This window comes from Olea europaea, chromosome 3, assembly GCF_002742605.1.
Source record: "Olea europaea var. sylvestris chromosome 3, O_europaea_v1, whole genome shotgun sequence".
Taxonomy (NCBI): Eukaryota; Viridiplantae; Streptophyta; class Magnoliopsida; order Lamiales; family Oleaceae; genus Olea; species Olea europaea.
The window spans coordinates 3,225,502-3,242,326 of NC_036239.1; the positions used below are offsets into that span (position 1 = coordinate 3,225,502).

Consider the following 16,825-nt stretch of genomic DNA (forward strand, 5'->3'; position numbering starts at 1 on the left):
TAAGAAATTTGAAAAAATAGCTTGTAACTTCGACTTAACTTTTGAATAGTATTTATGTTTAGTTTTGCACATAACTTATCAGTTTCGAATTTACTTTACTCAGTGCACTTATGTAGTACACAAAGCAATTTCTTGTTTAGTTGTGTCCAACTGTTGGGTACTATTCATCAAGCATATTCTACGAACTTGTTTGGCTTCCTCTTTCATTTTTTTTGTTCCCTTTTTTTTTTTTTTGGCTCTGAACTAATTTATTTTTAAGGAGAAAACTAAATTTTTTCAAGGTAACTTTGTCTTACTAAAAAGTAATGTACTAATTTTTAATTTTCTTTTGTAAATAAATTCTTTTTTACTTTATTATACTTATAAAGTTCTATATATTGGGACTTTAAAAATTCCAGTTTTTCCACCAAATAAATATCTGTCTTTGAACCCCACAAACTGCTGTGTTCATTATTATTTTTACAAACCTTTTTGATAAGACATTAGCAAATTAATTCTCCCTTCTTCACATCCGTAAAAAAAGAAAAAATAATAATAATTTCATATAAATAATGACTTAGCTATCATATTAATTATCCTTAATTACAATCTTAAATATGTGTGACCTCCTTTTTTAAAGGTACTTCCAATTAATTTGATTTCCCTATTGCCATCTCTCTCTCTCTCTCTCTCTCTCTCTCTCTCTCTCACTAAAACTTATTTTTCTGCTGACATTTTCCTGCCAGCATTGCATTTCGTTTTCACATGGGCAGGCATTCTTGTTGTTACAAGCAGAAGTTAAGGAAAGGCCTGTGGTCTCCTGAAGAAGATGAAAAACTTATAAAGCACATAACTAAATATGGACATGGATGTTGGAGTTCTGTCCCAAAACTAGCTGGTAATAACCTTATTTTTCATCGATTTTTTTACAAAATGTTAATGTTTCTGATCACATTGTTGTGTGATAATCTTGAAGGGCTTCAACGGTGTGGAAAGAGCTGCAGATTAAGGTGGATTAATTATTTAAGGCCTGATTTGAAACGAGGGACTTTTTCACTGGAGGAAGAGAATTTGATTATTGAATTGCATGCAGTTCTTGGAAACAGGTATGTAATTGTGTTATCCAGCAGTTTTTTGCATGTTTAATCGCGTATTGTTGTGATCTTGAAGCTGTTAAATTTCATTACCAGGTGGTCACAAATTGCTGCACAATTGCCTGGAAGAACTGATAATGAAATCAAGAATCTTTGGAACTCCTCCATAAAGAAGAAACTTAGGCAAAGAGGCATTGACCCTAATACTCATAAGCCAATTTCTGAGGTTGAAAATGAAGAAAAGGCATCTCCAAGCAGCAAAAACAATGAGAAAGCATCTGAAGGAATCAGTGAACTGACTCTCGTAGATTCGGGAAATTCGAGAAAAATAAATTCATCCCTGGATCATTATCCACTTATACAAAACAATTCCAGTAATTTGGCACCAACTCATGAATTTTTCATGAATAAGTTTGTTGCCAGCCATGAAAGCTCCACCACTGATAATAAGCCTTCAGATTTATCTGAGTATGTCTCCTTCCAGCAATTGAATTATAGTCCTAATAATATAGGGCTTTCAATGAATCCCAACACCTCGAATTTGCTCTTTAATCCGAATTCCAAGTCATCAGGGATAGAATCTGAGTTCAATTCTTGTGTAACAAATACTGTTCTTCCTTCCCTTCCAAGCTCGTTTCTTTCATTTTCTACTCGTTTGAAGTCTTCGACAAGTCTTCCCCCGGATAGTCCTATAGGCCTTTTAAGTACAAAATTCCAGAATTGGGATGGCTGCAGCCTTGGTAACAATGGAAGTACAATCAATGTAACTAGCAGCAACAGCAGCATCTTTGCCCATGTTCCTTCATCAGAACATGAAATCCCTGAAGATATGAAGTGGTCAGAATATCTTCACACTCCACTCATACTAGGAAATAATCTTCAGAATCAAAGTGCTCAAGATTTATTCGGCGAGACAAAATCAAGAACACAAGTTTCAACAGAAGGTTCATTGACTTCTACTTCCAATTGGCATCAAAACCAGCAGCTGCAAAATTTACAAGCTGCAGATATGTCAGCCAGCATTTTCAGAGGCTTCCTTCCACCTGTGGACAATTTTCTTAGTTTATTACATTAATCATCAAGTCTTCTTCTACCTGTAAATAGGGAGTACTGATACCAATATTTTTCCACAGATAAACACGTTTCCTATTTCAATTCTTGTTCATGTTTTGTGTAAGGTTTATCAGTTATTCTAGAATATATAAGTCTTGTTAAATTGTTCTCTATTTATTCTTATGAATTTAATTACAGCTTGTAAAAATCCTGTGTTAATTGTTTGTTCAGTCGTATTTTTTATTTTTTCCTTTTTCGAACGTTTGCAACCACCTTAATCTCTCCAGGTTCCTCCCGTAAAATTCCTTTCCAGACAGTGACTATCTGTAACCTGTCTGAAACATTTTGGGTTTTGGGAAATTCTTTTACTAGACTTTTAACATTAGCCCTATTCTTACACAAGATTCATTAAACCATTTCCCTTAAATGGGCGTCCATCACTGTCTCCTATAGATTGAGATTGTTTTCACTTTTTACAGTATTCAAGTCACCTGTCCTTAGGCCAAATATTCATCAAGATGATAATCATACTTGTCTCCTAAGTTTTGCCTCGTGAAGCGTGACGTGAGCATACGTACGCATAGTTACAATAGAAATTCAAAAAATCCCACAATAGTCAAGTTAAATCTTGATAAGAATCAAGGGAAATTAAAAAGGATTTCCAAAGAAACCCTAAGTTGATTAGGATTGTCTCTTTACTGTGCGAATTGAAATAAAGGTCCAAAACGGATGCAACTTTTTGTGTGTGGACACTAATGACAGAGCTTCTGGGGTATAACTTTACTACTTCTAGGGGGGGACACAAGATTAGGGTCCCCTATATATGGTGGAAACATATTGATGTTGATACTTTTATGAGATAACAAATGAAAATTCCATGTTTGAATTGTGCTGGAGAGGAAGAGGCCTCATTGGGAGAATTTGCTAACCCCCCACCCCCATCTTTTGTTTCTTTCTTAGAGGGTGTTTGGAAGTCATTTTTACGTAAAAATTCATTTTTGAATAATAAAATGATGAAAAATGTGTGGTTGAAAAATAAGGAAAAGTTTTTTATTTGCGTATAATATTATTTTAATAAAAAATGTGTGATTGAAAAGAATAGAGAGAAAAATACATTTTCAAAAAAATGGGTACCAAGCGGGAACTTAGAAATTTCTTTTCCCATATAAAGAACCAAAAGATAGACATAGTTGAACATATAGAAAAAATGACCAACCTGCATGTGTAAGAGTCAATGTCAATCAATTATTTTGAGATAAAGGTTTTCATCCATACGTCAATCTTAGTTGACACCCATTATTCATATATAAAGGTTAAACCCTAATCTTGAGAGTCCCCACCGTCTCGTCCCTAAAGTTTTGTGAGGAAGGTAAATCGCAGGATGTGTTCCCGCAGATCAGGGAACAAGAGCTGCCTGTACACTACGCCTACAAAGAATCCAAATCTATGTTTCAGGAATCGAATTCTTACACTGTGGTTGTCAGCAAGTCGTGAGATAACCTCACTCATATCCTTTGCACAACTGAACTATGCCGCAGGGGACCCCGTTATTCATATATACCAATATGAGAGATAGAATGTGAGATAAAACTAATTTAAAGATAGTATTTATATCCTTTCTTGTATCAAAAAATGACAATCAAATTTCAATAATGCCAATACAATTCAATTATAGAAAGCTGATTTGAAAAATCAACAAATTAAATTAAATTACAAGAAGTGTATGTCGGGGTGGGGTATTAAAACCAGAGTCTCTTTTTTTTTTGTGTGTGTGTGTGTGTGTCCACGAGCAAGCACAAGAATGAATGCTTCACAAATTAATTGAATATGTTTTATTTCTCCTTTTCTTGAAAGCATAGGTGATACGTGCGTAATTTATAATTTATTGATGCTTCTATGGCTGCATGTGATTCAAATTATTGTGGACCTTTTCATGGCCCTACAATCTTCTTCTAATCAAAACAAAACAAAAATAGAGAGGCGTTGAATTGGCAACCATTCTTGAGTTGTTTTGAATATAAAAGGAGATTATAAAATGAAAATTTTCAATTACAATTCATAGTGTTTAGAGATTAAAAAAGGGGGAAAATCTTTGATACGTAATATTTGATGCTAAGTTAATAAAGTTGGATGAGATAATGATTAGATCAAAACAACGGTATAAATTCTACACATTTCAGAATTTTATACCCTAATGTTCATGTACAAATTTCGTATACTTACAAAGATGTCAAGATTTCATGACTCGTGTCTTGTTGTATCTCTATCATTCCAATATCAATACTTGCGTGTAGTCTCTTATTAATTTATTTTCTTCAAATAAAGTCGAGAAATGGAATATAGATTAAATAAGTAAATGAAGAAATATAGGATAATTTTTAGTTACAATTCATACTATATTGAGATTAAAATGGAAATTTCGAAGCCCCCAAATTGTGCCCTCATTTATAAGTAGTCACTTTGTTACCATTGACTCATGTTATTTGATGACAAGCTAATAAAATTGAATGAAATATAACTGGACCGAACCAAAAGTATAAATTCTGTTACTTTCAAAAAACTTCACCCTAGTGTCATGTAACACTATCTTATGCCTTCTACCTTTATTATCCTAGTGTGACTCAAAAGTCAAACTTTTAGGGGGTGCACTAGAGTTCATCATTTATGTTATTAATAGAATAAAGCCCCCTGTCCCGGCTTGGGGACTGGGTTGAAGACAAGGGCGCCACATGAAGCTTAGCCGACACCCCCTCCAATAGGGGGACGCCACCCTATTCCCAAGTCGGGACAGGGAGCAAGGTTGTTATTAATAACAAAGCAAAAGTAAATCAAACATGCTAGAAATACAATACCTTATACAACTTGCCACGGAAGCCGCCACTTGGCCACCTTGTCAATCAAGTTGTACAAAGTATTGTACAAATAGAATAATTCAAAGTAAATTATTTCAAGTACACTTAAACTATAGATTAAAAGAAAGAAGTTGACAATAAGCATCAAATTGAATAATCCATTGCCAAGAGTAATGAACAAAATTAAGCCATTTCATTTAGACCTGTGAAAAGATTCTGGGAGGCTGCTAACAGAAGAGAACAAGAACAAGGACATTAATCCCACAAATAATCCTCAATAAAATCATCATATTGTCCCCAAAAGATTCCCATTGGATTTTCTCTGATTTTCAACATTTTTTTATATCAGGTTATGAACATAGACATTGATTCCTCAACAGAAGACTTGTAATTGGACATTTGACTTTAAAGGGAATAAGCTTTAAACTATTCATAGTACAACCATGATTAACATAAAAATTAATTTGATTCCTTGTCTGAGGCATGCAGTATCAAGAAGACTCTTCCCTCTAATCATTTTTGAGTCTTGCACTAGAGTTCATCATTTATGTTATTAATAGAATAAAGCCCCCTGTCCCGGCTTGGGGACTGGGTTGAAGACAAGGGCGCCACATGAAGCTTGGCCGACACCCCCTCCAATAGGGGGACGCCACCCTATTCCCAAGTCGGGACAGGGAGCAAGGTTGTTATTAATAACAAAGCAAAAGTAAATCAAACATGCTAGAAATACAATACCTTATACAACTTGCCACGGAAGCCGCCACTTGGCCACCTTGTCAATCAAGTTGTACAAAGTATTGTACAAATAGAATAATTCAAAGTAAATTATTTCAAGTACACTTAAACTATAGATTAAAAGAAAGAAGTTGACAATAAGCATCAAATTGAATAATCCATTGCCAAGAGTAATGAACAAAATTAAGCCATTTCATTTAGACCTGTGAAAAGATTCTGGGAGGCTGCTAACAGAAGAGAACAAGAACAAGGACATTAATCCCACAAATAATCCTCAATAAAATCATCATATTGTCCCCAAAAGATTCCCATTGGATTTTCTCTGATTTTCAACATTTTTTTATATCAGGTTATGAACATAGACATTGATTCCTCAACAGAAGACTTGTAATTGGACATTTGACTTTAAAGGGAATAAGCTTTAAACTATTCATAGTACAACCATGATTAACATAAAAATTAATTTGATTCCTTGTCTGAGGCATGCAGTATCAAGAAGACTCTTCCCTCTAATCATTTTTGAGTCTACTTGCACATGCCAGAACCTTGAGACAAGGTCAAATTCATAGTGCAGGGAAACAAGAAAAAGGGTTATACTAAGGGCATGATTGGTGCTTCGTATTTGACGACTAAACAGGATAAAGAAAGGAACATATGATAGAATATCTAATTCTGTTAAGTTCAACATACCAAACATATCATACGAGCATTCAGCACTGCTGAATAAACAAATGCACACATTTTGTATTCTCAAAATATGCATGATCACTGCTAACAGTCTGAATGAATGTCGATCCTCAGATTCCGATGGTTCTTTATCAAAAATTTAGTACAGCTCAACAGTAAAAAGAACATATCAAAATAATTGAACGCTCGGCACCAGGCCGTAAATCTTGATTCCTGACTTTCCTTTTTTTTTTTTTGTCTTACAGAGTGCGTACATATGGAGTACATCAAAGACTCGAAAATTTTAAATCAATTGTAGACTTATTTTCATCAATGTATTTACTTAAATTATAAATAAATTGAAGATGACGATTGCTCATCATGATGATTAAATTAATTAGCTAAGAATAGAAGGCCAAAACTAAAACCCGGTTCATCTGAAAACCAGATTGTGATCCCCAAAAGATTCCCATTAGATTTTCTCTGATTTTCAACATTTTTTTATATCAGGTTATGAACATAGAAATTGATTCCTCAACAGAAGACTTGTAATTGGACATTTGACTTTAAAGGGAATAAGCTTTAAACTATTCGTAGTACAACCATGATTAACATAAAAATTAATTTGATTCCTTGTCTGAGGCATGCAGTATCAAGAAGACTCTTCCCTCTAATCATTTTTGAGTCTACTTGCACATGCCAGAACCTTGAGACAAGGTCAAATTCATAGTGCAGGGAAACAAGAAAAAGGGTTATACTAAGGGCATGATTGGTGCTTCGTATTTGACGACTAAACAGGATAAAGAAAGGAACATATGATAGAATATCTAATCCTGTTGAGTTCAACATACCAAACATATCATACAAGCATTCAGCACTACTGAATAAACAAGTGCACACATTTTGTATTCTCAAAATATGCATGATCACTGCTGACAGTCTGAATGAATGTCGATCCTCAGATTCCGATGGTTCTTTATCAAAAATTTAGTACAGCTCAACAGTAAAAAGAACATATCAAAATAATTGAACGCTCGGCACTAGGTTGTAAATCTTGATTCCTGACTTTCCTTTTTTTTTTTCTATCTTACAGAGTGCGTACATATGGAGTACATCAAAGACTCGAAAATTTTAAAGCAATTGTAGACTTATTTTCATCAATGTATTTACTTAAATTATAAATAAATTGAAGATGAAGATTGCTCATCATGATGATTAAATTAATTAGCTAAGAATAGAAGGCCAAAACTAAAACCCGGTTCATCTGAAAACCAGATTGTGACAAGTTTTGTCACATGGATATGCGCAGTCAATGGCCTTGATACTTGCTCTGTCAAAGTACCAATCTCCGACAGCTATTGCAACAGCCTGCATTGTAGCATAGTTAAAGACGCATGTTAATGAAAGAAATCCATAGCATAAAATATACTTAAAGAGAGACAGCAGAAGAGATGATAGTTTCTAGTTTCTACGAGTGTGCATTCATTACAAAAAAGAAGAGATCGAGAAGGGAGGCTGAGAAAAAGGATCCATATTTCCCGTTTCAATTGTTTCATAAAAGGAAACTCTGACTCTATTCTACATTACTTTTACATTGGTTCCCTCTCAGACAACTTGTTAATGAATACAGCACAAATGAGTACGTATGATGCTCACATAATAACTTTCTCTGGTCCATGAATTGTCGAGAGTATAAAAACTTGTTCTACATTTAACATCCACAGGCCTTTCTGTGTAGAAAAGAAAAAAATCCACAGGACTTTCTATCACTAGAGCACACCTGGAAATGCCATGTTGGTTTAGCTTAATAGCAGCCCTATAAAGGATTTCACGACAATTATATCAACTTAAAGAGAACTACGCACGTTACAACCTGTTTCTTTATAAGCAGGACTAAGAATATAGGAGTTCTATATATGTGTGAGTGCATGAAAACCTAAAAGGAAATTAATGCTCATGGTTATACCTTGTTCCCAATTACTGGAGAATCATCCGCAAACCAGGTATCCTGCCTCTCGGACTGGCAGTGAGCAAAGCATGAATTTAGGAATAACCCATTTTGTCTAGATTTGGCAAAGCCTTTTACTGCATTCATCATATGAGCCCTAAAACCTGCTTAACAACAGTTTTTATCGATCGATTCATTCTCCTTGGATATGAATACAAGATTAAGAAATATCAAGCAGATACAGTCACTCACCTTGCAGAAATTGGATTTGGGATGATGAACATCGTGCATTGTTCATTTTACAGTCGTGCCAATTACCACGAGGATCAGCTACCGAAGGAGCCAAGCTTTCTTGGACCTAAATAAGAAATAAAAACAGAGATTTAATTTACTACATTTGTTATTCATATTATTAGCAAGTCTTTGATTTCTTAACGATCGAATCTAATCTAGTAAGAGGCCCCCATTGATTAGAACAGAAAATTGCGGAACTAAGCCCACCCCAAAACGAGTGCTCTCCTATTTGCACTTCCCCAGAGCTCTACCAATACAGTTGTCAGTCATATTATTTTACAAGTACCTAATCTACGCGATTGAAAGCTGTTAAACCTCTACTGTATTTCCAAGATAAACTGAAATAAATTATTACCTGCCATGAATCATAAGCAGCATTGAGAATGAACAGAGGGGTTCTGACGTTGGCAATTAAATTCTGAGGGAAGAAGCACTATACACAAAAAAAAGATATGAAATCGTAAATGGCTAATTGCTAAACTAGAAAAACATAGTAAGAATTTCATTATCTTCTCAACCAAAAACAACAAAAAAATAGTCTCACCGAAGTTGGATCCAGATGATTGGTACAAGTGCTTGGCAGATTCCTCTGGACACCCTATTAAAATTTGTGGGAACTTGAAGCATTAATTTGAGGTGTCATGTCTAGTACAAATTGTTTCAAATTTCAAACATGTTGAGGGGCGCTGTTGGAAACTTGCTGGATAAAAGTGTGATTTTAAAAGGAGAAAAAAACTACATCCTATTGCGACAAACTTCAGCGTTTAGAAAAGGAAATGTTCAAGTGGGATAGATATAAGGACTGGAAAAGAGAGCACTATCAGTGACCCTCTCACATTGTTTAGCCAAAGGTTTTATGCTCTGTTGAATTCCAAAAACTGTTATTTTTCCTATTCATATCACCTTTGGTCCAAAACCACAACCGACCCTTAGTTTACTTTTGTCCATTCCGCTTATTTTCCTAGGAATTCCAAATTCTTCAGTTAATTCTTTGGTTCAATGCATAATAATTAATTTTTGGACTCTTTATCAAAAAGTATAATTACCCAAACTGTCTCTAGTTTGTTGTGTTCTTCTCAAACTGCAAAAACACACATCAAAATGAACTTGCATCGCCCATCGACTGTTTCTCTCTTTTATCCATCCTATATTTTCTATTCCACAAATTGCCTACTTGAGCATAACCTTTTGCATGTTGGACGCAACCAAGAATATAGGAGTTCTATATTTGTGTGTGTGCATGAAAACCTAAAAGGAAATTCATACTCATGGTTATACCTTGTTCCCAATTACTGGAGAATCATCCGCAAACCAGGTATCCTGCCTCTCGGACTGGCAGTGAGCAAAGCATGAATTTAGGAATAGCCCATTTTGTCTAGATTTCGCAAAGCCTTTTACTGCATTCATCATATGAGCCCTAAAACCTGCTCAACAACAGTTTTTATTGATCGATTCATTCTCCTTGGATATGAAAACAAGATTAAGAAATATCAAGCAGATACAGTCACTCACCTTGCAGAAATTGGATTTGGGATGCTGAACATCGTGCATTGTTCATTTTACAGTCGTGCCAATTACCACGAGGATCAGCTATCGGAGGAGCCAAGCTTTCTTGGACCTAAATAAGAAATAAAAACAGAGATTTAATTTACTACATTTGTTATTCATATTATTAGCAAGTCTTTGATTTCTTAACGATCGAAGACTAATAATTAAAACTCCATCTGATTTCTAAATGTTTTCTGAAGGTCCAGTCTTCCTCAGTACGAATCTAATCTAGTAAGAGCCCCCCATTGATTAGAACAGAAAATTGCGGAACTAAGCCCACCCCAAAACGAGTGCTCTCTTATTTGCACTTCCCCAGAGCTCTACCAATACAGTTGTCAGTCATATTTTTTTACAAGTACCTAATCTACGCGATTGAAAGCTGTTAAACTTCTACTGTATTTCCAAGATAAACTGAAATAAATTATTACCTGCCATGAATCATAAGCAGCATTGAGAATGAACAGAGGGGTTCTGACGTTGGCAATTAAATTCTGAGGGAAGAAGCACTATACACAAAAAAAGATATGAAATCGTAAATGGCTAATTGCTAAAATAGAAAAACATAGTAAGAATTTCATTATCTTCTTAACCAAAAACAACAAAAAAATAGTCTCACCGAAGTTGGATCCAGATGATTGGTACAAGTGCTTGGCAGATTCCTCTGGACACCCTATTAAAATTTGTGGGAACTTGAAGCATTAATTTGAGGTGTCATGTCTAGTACAAATTGTTTCAAATTTCAAACATGTTGAGGGGCGCTGTTGGAAACTTGCTGGATAAAAGTGTGATTTTAAAAGGAGAAAAAAACTACATCCTATTGCGACAAACTTCAGCGTTTAGAAAAGGAAATGTTCAAGTGGGATAGATATAAGGACTGGAAAAGAGAGCACTATCAGTGACCCTCTCACATTGTTTAGCCAAAGGTTTTATGCTCTGTTGAATTCCAAAAACTGTTATTTTTCCTATTCATATCACCTTTGGTCCAAAACCACAACCGACCCTTAGTTTACTTTTGTCCATTCCGCTTATTTTCCTAGGAATTCCAAATTCTTCAGTTAATTCTTTGGTTCAATGCATAATAATTAATTTTTGGACTCTTTATCAAAAAGTATAATTACCCAAACTGTCTCTAGTTTGTTGTGTTCTTCTCAAACTGCAAAAACACACATCAAAATGAACTTGCATCGCCCATCGACTGTTTCTCTCTTTTATCCATCCTATATTTTCTATTCCACAAATTGCCTACTTGAGCATAACCTTTTGCATGTTGGACGCAACACCAGAACTGCATCTTAGTACTCGGAGGAACAATTTAAAATAGGTGCACATAATGTCAAGAGATAAGGAATAAAGCAGAGCTGTAGAGGGCTACAAGTTCACTAAAAACTTTAGGATACAGCAGTCCTTAGATAAACTGATTGCAAATGCATTTACAATAGAGAAAAGAAAAATATCGATAATTTATGCAATAAGACAACATCAACTTTCCGTGAGGGTTTGAAATTTAGTAGTAATGCATCATTTCTTTGATAAATTTGCAAAGTATCACAATATCATTACCAATGTATCAAATTAGTGCCCAAACCTAACCTATAAAATTACATGTAGGACTATCAGAATAGGGCAACGTGCCACGGCAGGTACATAGGGAAAACAATATTTTTGTTTCAATAAGTACCTGTAAGCTTACTACACCAGCAAAGAAATTTCTAATCGTGTGTCCACCAGATACATCAATGCTGAAAATCAAAGGAAGAATTATAAAATAATACTAAAAGGCAGAGTTATGGATCATATAACTGCACAACTTAAACAGGGCATAACTAAAAAGACAGAATTGGAAAATTACACGTCCATAAATAATCCAGCATCACTCAAGCACTTCACTTTGGTTCTTCCTGGAATGTGATATTAAAAGGAGAAAAAAACTACATCCTATTGCGACAAACTTCAGCGTTTAGAAAAGGAAATGTTCGAGTGGGATAGATATAAGGACTGGAAAAGAGAGCACTATCAGTGACCCTCTGACATTGTTTAGCCAAAGATTTTATGCTCTGTTGAATTCCAAAAACTGTTATTTTTCCTATTCATGTCACCTTTGGTCCAAAACCACAACCGACCCTTAGTTTACTTTTGTCCATTCCGCTTATCTTCCTAGGAATTCCAAATTCTTCAGTTAATTCTTTGGTTCAATGCATAATAATTAATTTTTAGATGCTTTATCAAAAAGCATAACTACCCAAACTGTCTCTAGTTTGTTTGTTCTTCTCAAACTGCAAAAACACACATCAAAATGAACTTGCATCGCCCATCTACTGTTTCTCTCTTTTATCCATCCTATATTTTCTATTCCACAAATTGCCTACTTGAGCATAACCTTTTGCATGTTGGACGCAACACCAGAACTGCATCTTAGTACTCGGAGGAACAATTTAAAATAGGTGCACATAATGTCAAGAGATAAGGAATAAAGCAGAGCTGTAGAGGGCTACAAGTTCACTAAAAACTTTAGGATACAGCAGTTCTTAGATAAACTGATTGCAAATGCATTTACAATAGAGAAAAGAAAAATATCGATAATTTATGTAATAAGACAACAACTTTCCGCGAGGGTTTGAAATTTAGTAGTAATGCATCATTTCTTTGATAAATTTGCGAAGTATCACAATATCATTACCAATGTATCAAATTAGTGCCCAAACCTAACCTATAAAATTACATGTAGGACTATCAGAATAGGGCAACATGCCACAGCAGGTACACAGGGAAAACAATATTTTTGTTTCAATAAGTACCTGTAAGCTTACTACACCGGCAAAGAAATTTCTAATCGTGTGTCCACCAGATACATCAATGCTGAAAATCAAAGGAAGAATTATAAAATAATACTAAAAGCAGAGTTATGGATCATATAACTGCACAACTTAAACAGGGAATAACTAAAAAGACAGAATTGGAAAATTACACGTCCATAAATAATCCAGCATCACTCAAGCACTTCACTTTGGTTCTTCCTGGAAATAGATTCCGAAACTTATCACAGTGTAAGATAGAAGCTAGACCACCAGCAGAGCATCCAGAGAGCAAGGCCTGAAACAAGGCACGTATCAAAGGGAATACAACACATGAACCACAAGTGTCACAAGATGAAGTTTCTTGATTAATAAAACTGTCACTAGGCGTTGAAATCTCAGCATGACAGAGTCTATAAACAAATATGATATAAAACTATATTGAGAATTCGAGATAGCAAAAACTTCAATGAGACTCCATTCAAGAAAATTACACAGAGCTTATTTTCAGAAGATTTTGTGGAATTTTTCAGAGAAGAAACGTATCCTTGAACTTAAAACAACCAAAAGGCCTAAATATTTTAAGGTGGAGGATGTTTACCACTAGTTCTTTTCATTAATAAAACGTATCCTTGAACTTAAAACAACCACTAGTTTATTAGGTTTCTAGTCTCTACTAGTTTTACTAGCATTGAAATTTGAATTCCATAACTAGTTTCCTTTTATCTTGATTGTACTTTGATACTATATCTTTTCCTCACTTCTTCGGAATGACATTCTGTAGAATTTTGCACAAACAAAGACAGAAGCATTACTTATGCGAGGGGACTTTCATGCTTAGTGTACAAAGTGCTATACACTAAACATGGCTCTAAGCCCCCATTTATTAGCAATATTTCACTCCAAAAAATCAATTTTTTTATCATTATTTCACTATTCTAACGGTTATTTTTTATTTATTCACTCAAATATTTGTAACGGCAAAGTTGACCATGAGAAGACATGGATTCAGCGTCGTTAACAGAATTTTCAGAAGTTTCTTTGCAAATTGACCTGGATTTTCTTGAGCCTTGTTGCTAAGTATCCCTGTAAATGGAATTATCTTCTCAAAATATGTCGACGACCCACGGCGTGTCTTTTTCCGGTAAACACAGGATCTAATACTGTTACACCACCCTCCACCCTGCCACAAGTGTCACAAGATGAAGTTTCTTGATTAATAAAACTGTCACTAGGCGTTGAAATCTCAGCATGACAGAGTCTATAAACAAATATAATATAAAACTATATTGAGAATTCGAGATAGCAAAAACTTCAATGAGACTCCATTCAAGAAAATTACACAGAGCTTATTTTCAGAAGATTTTGTGGATGTCTTTTTAATACAGTCAACATACAAGTAAAAGCTAGTGTATGTCAGTGCTGCAACCAGTTGACGAAATGTTATGCAGTGCTGAATAAGTTATAGGAATAATTTTGATTTCGATGAACCAACCCAATTTGTCAGTTACAAACAACAAACAATAATGAAGAAATGAAAAATAGAATAGGGTTATTCTCCTTGTCCAGCAATGTACAAGGTTACAGCCCCCTCACATGAGGGGAGCCATGTTGGTTGTGGGGCCCTCTCTTGCGAGGGGACTTTCATGCTTAGTGTACAAAGTGCTATACACTAAACATGGCTCTAAGCCCCCACTTATTAGCAATATTTCACTCCAAAAAATCAATTTTTTTATCATTATTTCACTATTCTAACGGTTATTTTTTATTTATTCACTCACGTGTGGAAACCACTTTTCTCTCTAACGGTCAAAAAATCAATTCTCATAATCACTACCGAGGAGGCCCTAAATTAAATTGTCGTGTTCAATCATTACTTTTAAACTTCTTAGATGTTACAATTCTAGAGAGTCATAAATTTATCTAGATCTTAACAGTTCCTTTTCTTAAATGATGGATAATCCTAAAAAAAAAAAAAAAAAAAAAAATAGCTTATATTCAAATGCAATTGAATTATTGAGAATTTCCCATTTCCACAGGCTTCACACTTGAAGTATTGGGGATCTACGAATTCAAATTAACTGCCATTTAATAATTACGTGGACCATCCACTGGTGAGATTTAAGAACCCAATAATGTCAACAGCCTAACATCCATGTTTTTATGTTTCCGTATATTAATGAATCACTGTTTAATATTCACCCAAATAATGGATCCTAAACGTTCGAAAAGCGAACAAAAGAACTAAGTAAATGCTATCATTCACATAATTGTCTCTCAAATTAACCTCCAACTGAATGAGCCAGCTGCTTGATCCAGTCCCGAACCCGCGATGGAAGTGGTAGCCAGGTAAAGTTCCATCCAAACATACTGCAAAAAGGAAACAGAAAGAGCCGCAAAAATAAAAATAAAAACAATTTGACAGAACAGGAAAAGTGGAAGACAAAATACAAGATTTAAACTCCAGTAGTACAAGGGGAAAAAATAAAGAAAAATAAGTGGATCGAAAAATCCCAAACCAATGACATAACGATAAAAAAGCATTGATTAAATTAGAACGTTAATCAATACAATGACACTGAAAAACTGGAAAAAAAAATTGGGAAAAAACCAAAATGCTAGAATCTAGGAAGAGAAGTGAATACCAGCGCCTTTAGCAGCAGCTCCTTGAACAAGTGTAAGACCAACCATGAGAGCATTAGGAGGGGCTGCTGCAGCTGAAACTCCATACACGGACTCCAACAAGGACATGGATTCCACGAATGACACTTCTGTTCTATTATCGAAAAACTCATCGAATTCAAAGCTTTTAACAACCCATTTGCTTAGGAAAAACCCAACAAAAATTACACTCCAAAATCCCATAAACTTCCCCATGGCCTCCCAGTTTCAAGCTCCGCAACCGAATCTATGAAAGGGGAAAAAAAATCAAATCAAAAGAAGGTTGTTTAAAGTAAATATTTTGATTATTTATTCTCTCATGAATGCGTGGAAAGGATACTTATAGATACAATGTTGTTGTTTTAAACGGTAAGTAATAAGATCTAATCTAATTATCTAAATCAGGAAAGGATGAACAAAACTTAACAAATATATGGTAAGGGACGTAGATTTTGTAAATCTGATTATGCTTGGGAGTAGAGATTTCTTTGAAGTAGGATTTGAGTTATTCTACTTTTTATTTGAAGATTTGAGGTGATTTCACCTTTTAGGAGGTGACCTGGTGAACAGTAGTGTGTTTTGCCGGGCATTTTAAAGATTTCATCTGCACATGCCTTGTATTTTTGGGTTTGGCGCGGGGTGGGATGCGTGGGGGGTCTGCCTTCACGTTAATTCAATTATTATTACAAGTTGAAAAAGGTGGATCTTAAGCATTTTTGTCGTGTTTTATGAAATCTCGATTTTAGGTGCATGTAATTTTTCCGAATTAGTTAGTTAATACTCTATGGTTTCCTATACAAGTGCATAATAGTTGATAATAAATTGTGAATTGAAATATAAGGACGCAAACGTACCTTCTATAACAACAACTAGTTAATTAGAATTTACAATTTTAACTATTTGAGAAACATGTCTTTGGCTCATGTTTATAGATTATTTATTATTATTTATTAGAGTTTTGCTATTTTACCAGGGCAGAACCCTTATCGACACTCCCACCCGATCGTCCTGCATGGGACCCACCTGTATAATAAGTTACCCCAAAAACCCATCAACGCCCCTGTTTCGAGTATTTGGTAGGGTTCATATATCTCAAGCTCAACTCTATTTATTAATACTTAAATCAATTTTATTTATAAGTTACGATAGATCCAAAATTATTACTCACTTATTCATAATTTATTTTTGTATATTTAATGGGTG

At 34.7% G+C, this 16,825-nt stretch overlaps 2 protein-coding genes across 3 annotated transcripts; one reads left to right on the plus strand and one right to left on the minus strand.

The window, feature by feature from the left end:
- The first annotated feature begins 601 nt into the window (after positions 1 to 601).
- On the plus strand, positions 602 to 2,299 carry LOC111382240 (transcription factor MYB61-like). 2 transcript variants are annotated; one of them, XM_023006158.1, is made up of 4 exons: positions 602 to 619; positions 726 to 877; positions 956 to 1,085; positions 1,170 to 2,299. In XM_023006158.1, exons 2-4 carry the CDS (start codon positions 745 to 747, stop codon positions 2,146 to 2,148), a joined length of 1,242 nt encoding a protein of 413 aa, XP_022861926.1. In that variant the 5' UTR covers positions 602 to 619; positions 726 to 744; the 3' UTR covers positions 2,149 to 2,299. The 2 variants fall into 2 exon arrangements, with proteins under 2 accessions (XP_022861926.1, XP_022861921.1); XM_023006153.1 differs by lacking the exon at positions 602 to 619 and having other exon boundaries at positions 665 to 877.
- Positions 2,300 to 7,320: 5,021 nt separating this feature from the next.
- On the minus strand, positions 7,321 to 16,214 carry LOC111382253 (pectin acetylesterase 12-like). The gene is made up of 11 exons (XM_023006167.1): positions 16,050 to 16,214; positions 15,607 to 15,869; positions 15,249 to 15,331; positions 13,984 to 14,144; positions 13,135 to 13,374; positions 12,965 to 13,025; positions 10,786 to 10,839; positions 10,598 to 10,675; positions 8,580 to 8,685; positions 8,346 to 8,491; positions 7,321 to 7,747 (listed from the first exon to the last, which is right to left on the minus strand). Exons 2-11 carry the CDS (start codon positions 15,836 to 15,838, stop codon positions 7,640 to 7,642), a joined length of 1,269 nt encoding a protein of 422 aa, XP_022861935.1. The 5' UTR covers positions 15,839 to 15,869; positions 16,050 to 16,214; the 3' UTR covers positions 7,321 to 7,639.
- Between the last annotated feature and the right edge of the window lie 611 nt (positions 16,215 to 16,825).

What these genes read in the sequence shown, in the direction of transcription:
- LOC111382240 (XM_023006158.1), top strand. Translation starts at nt 745, where the DNA reads ATGGGCAGGCATTCTTGTTGTTACAAGCAGAAGTTAAGGAAAGGCCTG. An exon ending in TTCTGTCCCAAAACTAGCTG is followed by an intron (nt 878 to 955) that starts GTAATAACCTTA and finishes ATAATCTTGAAG; the next exon opens with GGCTTCAACGGTGTGGAAAG. An exon ending in CATGCAGTTCTTGGAAACAG is followed by an intron (nt 1,086 to 1,169) that starts GTATGTAATTGT and finishes TTTCATTACCAG; the next exon opens with GTGGTCACAAATTGCTGCAC.
- LOC111382253 (XM_023006167.1), bottom strand. Translation starts at nt 15,838, where the DNA reads ATGGGGAAGTTTATGGGATTTTGGAGTGTAATTTTTGTTGGGTTTTTC. An exon ending in AGCTGCTGCTAAAGGCGCTG is followed by an intron (nt 15,332 to 15,606) that starts GTATTCACTTCT and finishes TCCTTTTTGCAG; the next exon opens with TATGTTTGGATGGAACTTTA. An exon ending in GCTGGATTATTTATGGACGT is followed by an intron (nt 13,026 to 13,134) that starts GTAATTTTCCAA and finishes TTTGATTTTCAG; the next exon opens with CATTGATGTATCTGGTGGAC.